Source organism: Otolemur garnettii, unplaced genomic scaffold (genome assembly GCF_000181295.1).
Source record: "Otolemur garnettii isolate 467f Iridium unplaced genomic scaffold, OtoGar3 scaffold00001, whole genome shotgun sequence".
Lineage (NCBI taxonomy): Eukaryota > Metazoa > Chordata > Mammalia > Primates > Galagidae > Otolemur > Otolemur garnettii.
This window is the reverse complement of record NW_003852396.1, coordinates 36,801,139-36,802,862: the sequence shown is the minus strand read 5'-3', so window position 1 is coordinate 36,802,862 and position 1,724 is coordinate 36,801,139. Positions and strand designations below refer to the sequence as shown.

The 1,724-nt window shown below is 36.9% G+C and overlaps 1 protein-coding gene across 1 annotated transcript in view; it reads left to right on the top strand.

Moving 5' to 3' along the window:
• Positions 1-984: 984 nt before the first annotated feature.
• The window catches only part of LOC105886530 (olfactory receptor 502-like), a 970-nt gene continuing 230 nt past the window's right edge, over positions 985-1,724 (top strand). The window contains exon 1 of the mRNA XM_012802173.1: positions 985-1,721. Within this exon, the coding sequence (XP_012657627.1) occupies positions 985-1,721 (737 nt within the window). The remainder of the gene's footprint in view (positions 1,722-1,724) is intronic.

The following is a 1,724-nucleotide window of genomic DNA, read 5'->3' as shown; positions in this document are numbered from 1 at the left end:
CAATATTCGCTTGAGAATAGGATCATGATCCCTGGTGGTTTTGAATTCACATTTGAATCTCTAGAATCTTTAGAGATTTATACCCAAGGCAAACAATAATAGAGTGTGGCTTCTAGATAACAGGATTTTGAATTTATAACTGTAAGATGAATGGATTTTTATTTCAAGAACTTAGAACTTTGACTTTTGTGAGTGAATCTGATGCATGGACTTTCATTTACCATTTGAGAACACTTTGGAGTTGTATGTGTACTCACAAGTCATAGTTGAGAAATGGGGCAGATGTAATCTTTCAGTCAGCTAGCAAGCAAATTTAGCTGAATAGAGTCTCTACATCAATTTAGGGTGAACAGGAATAATTAAATTTACCCAAATTCCTCACTTATCTATCCATAAGAATAAACACTCCCAATGTCTTTTAATGCTTTCTAAATCTGTCAGGCATAATCTAATAACTTCACTTATTGTGAGATGCTTTGGGAGTTTATTTTTTTGTTTATAGTTCTGAGTAAACTGGACAAAATGAAAGACAATAAAGCCAGAAAACCTTGGAGATGAAAGTCGGGCTGTACACTACCCAGGTAACATGGAGTAAACTTCTTGAAAATTTGGGCTGAAACTGCACATAACTGTATACTCTTTCCAAAATATTATTTTATTCTATAAGGCTGTAATTAGAATACATTATTATATTAGGTGGTTAAATTTGTTTTAAAATGGATCATAATTATTTTTTCATTATTAATCATCAAACATTTCACATGGTGATAAAAAGCATATTTTAAACTACTTGATAATAACAATATTTTACTTGTAAATATTAAAAATGCTCAATTAATTTTTAGTATAAGCTTTCCTGAGATGATATATCTCTTCACAATAATCTCCTCACATTTATTAATAAAAATTTAACCATCTAATTTATAACTGGTTTAATGTACTGTTCTCCTTATAGGTTCATTCTGGCAGCAGCTGCACCATCTCATGGAGTCCCTGGTGGATGGGAACCACACTGCTGTCACAGGCTTCATTTTATTGGGCTTAACAGATGATCCTATCCTCCGAGTCATCCTCTTCGTGATCATCCTATGCATCTACCTGGTGACCATATCTGGCAACCTCAGCACAATCATTCTAATCAGAATCTCCTCTCAGCTCCATCACCCTATGTATTTTTTTCTGAGCCACTTGGCTTTTACTGACATAGGCTATTCATCTTCTGTCACCCCCAACATGCTTGTAAACTTCTTGGTGGAGAGAAATACAATCTCTTACCTTGGATGTGCCATCCAGCTTGACTCAGGTGCTTTATTTTGGACAGTTGAATGCTTTATTCTGGCTGCCATGGCATATGATCGCTTTGTGGCGATCTGCAACCCTCTGCTTTATTCAACCAAAATGTCTACGCAAGTCTGTGTCCAGTTACTCCTAGTTGCTCATGTAGCTGGTGTTCTCAGTGCTGTCTCCTACACTATTTCTTTTTTTTCTTTATTCTTCTGTGGACCAAATGTAGTCAATCATTTTTTCTGTGATTTTGGTCCTTTAATTGAACTTTCCTGTTCTGATGTCAGTGTCCCTATAGCTGTTTCAACACTTTCTGTTGGCTCCACTGTTGTGGTCACTGTGTTTGTCATAGCCATCTCCTACATCTACATCCTCATCACCATCCTGAAGATGCGCTCCAGGGAGGGGCGCCACAAGGCCTTCTCCACCTGCACCTCCCA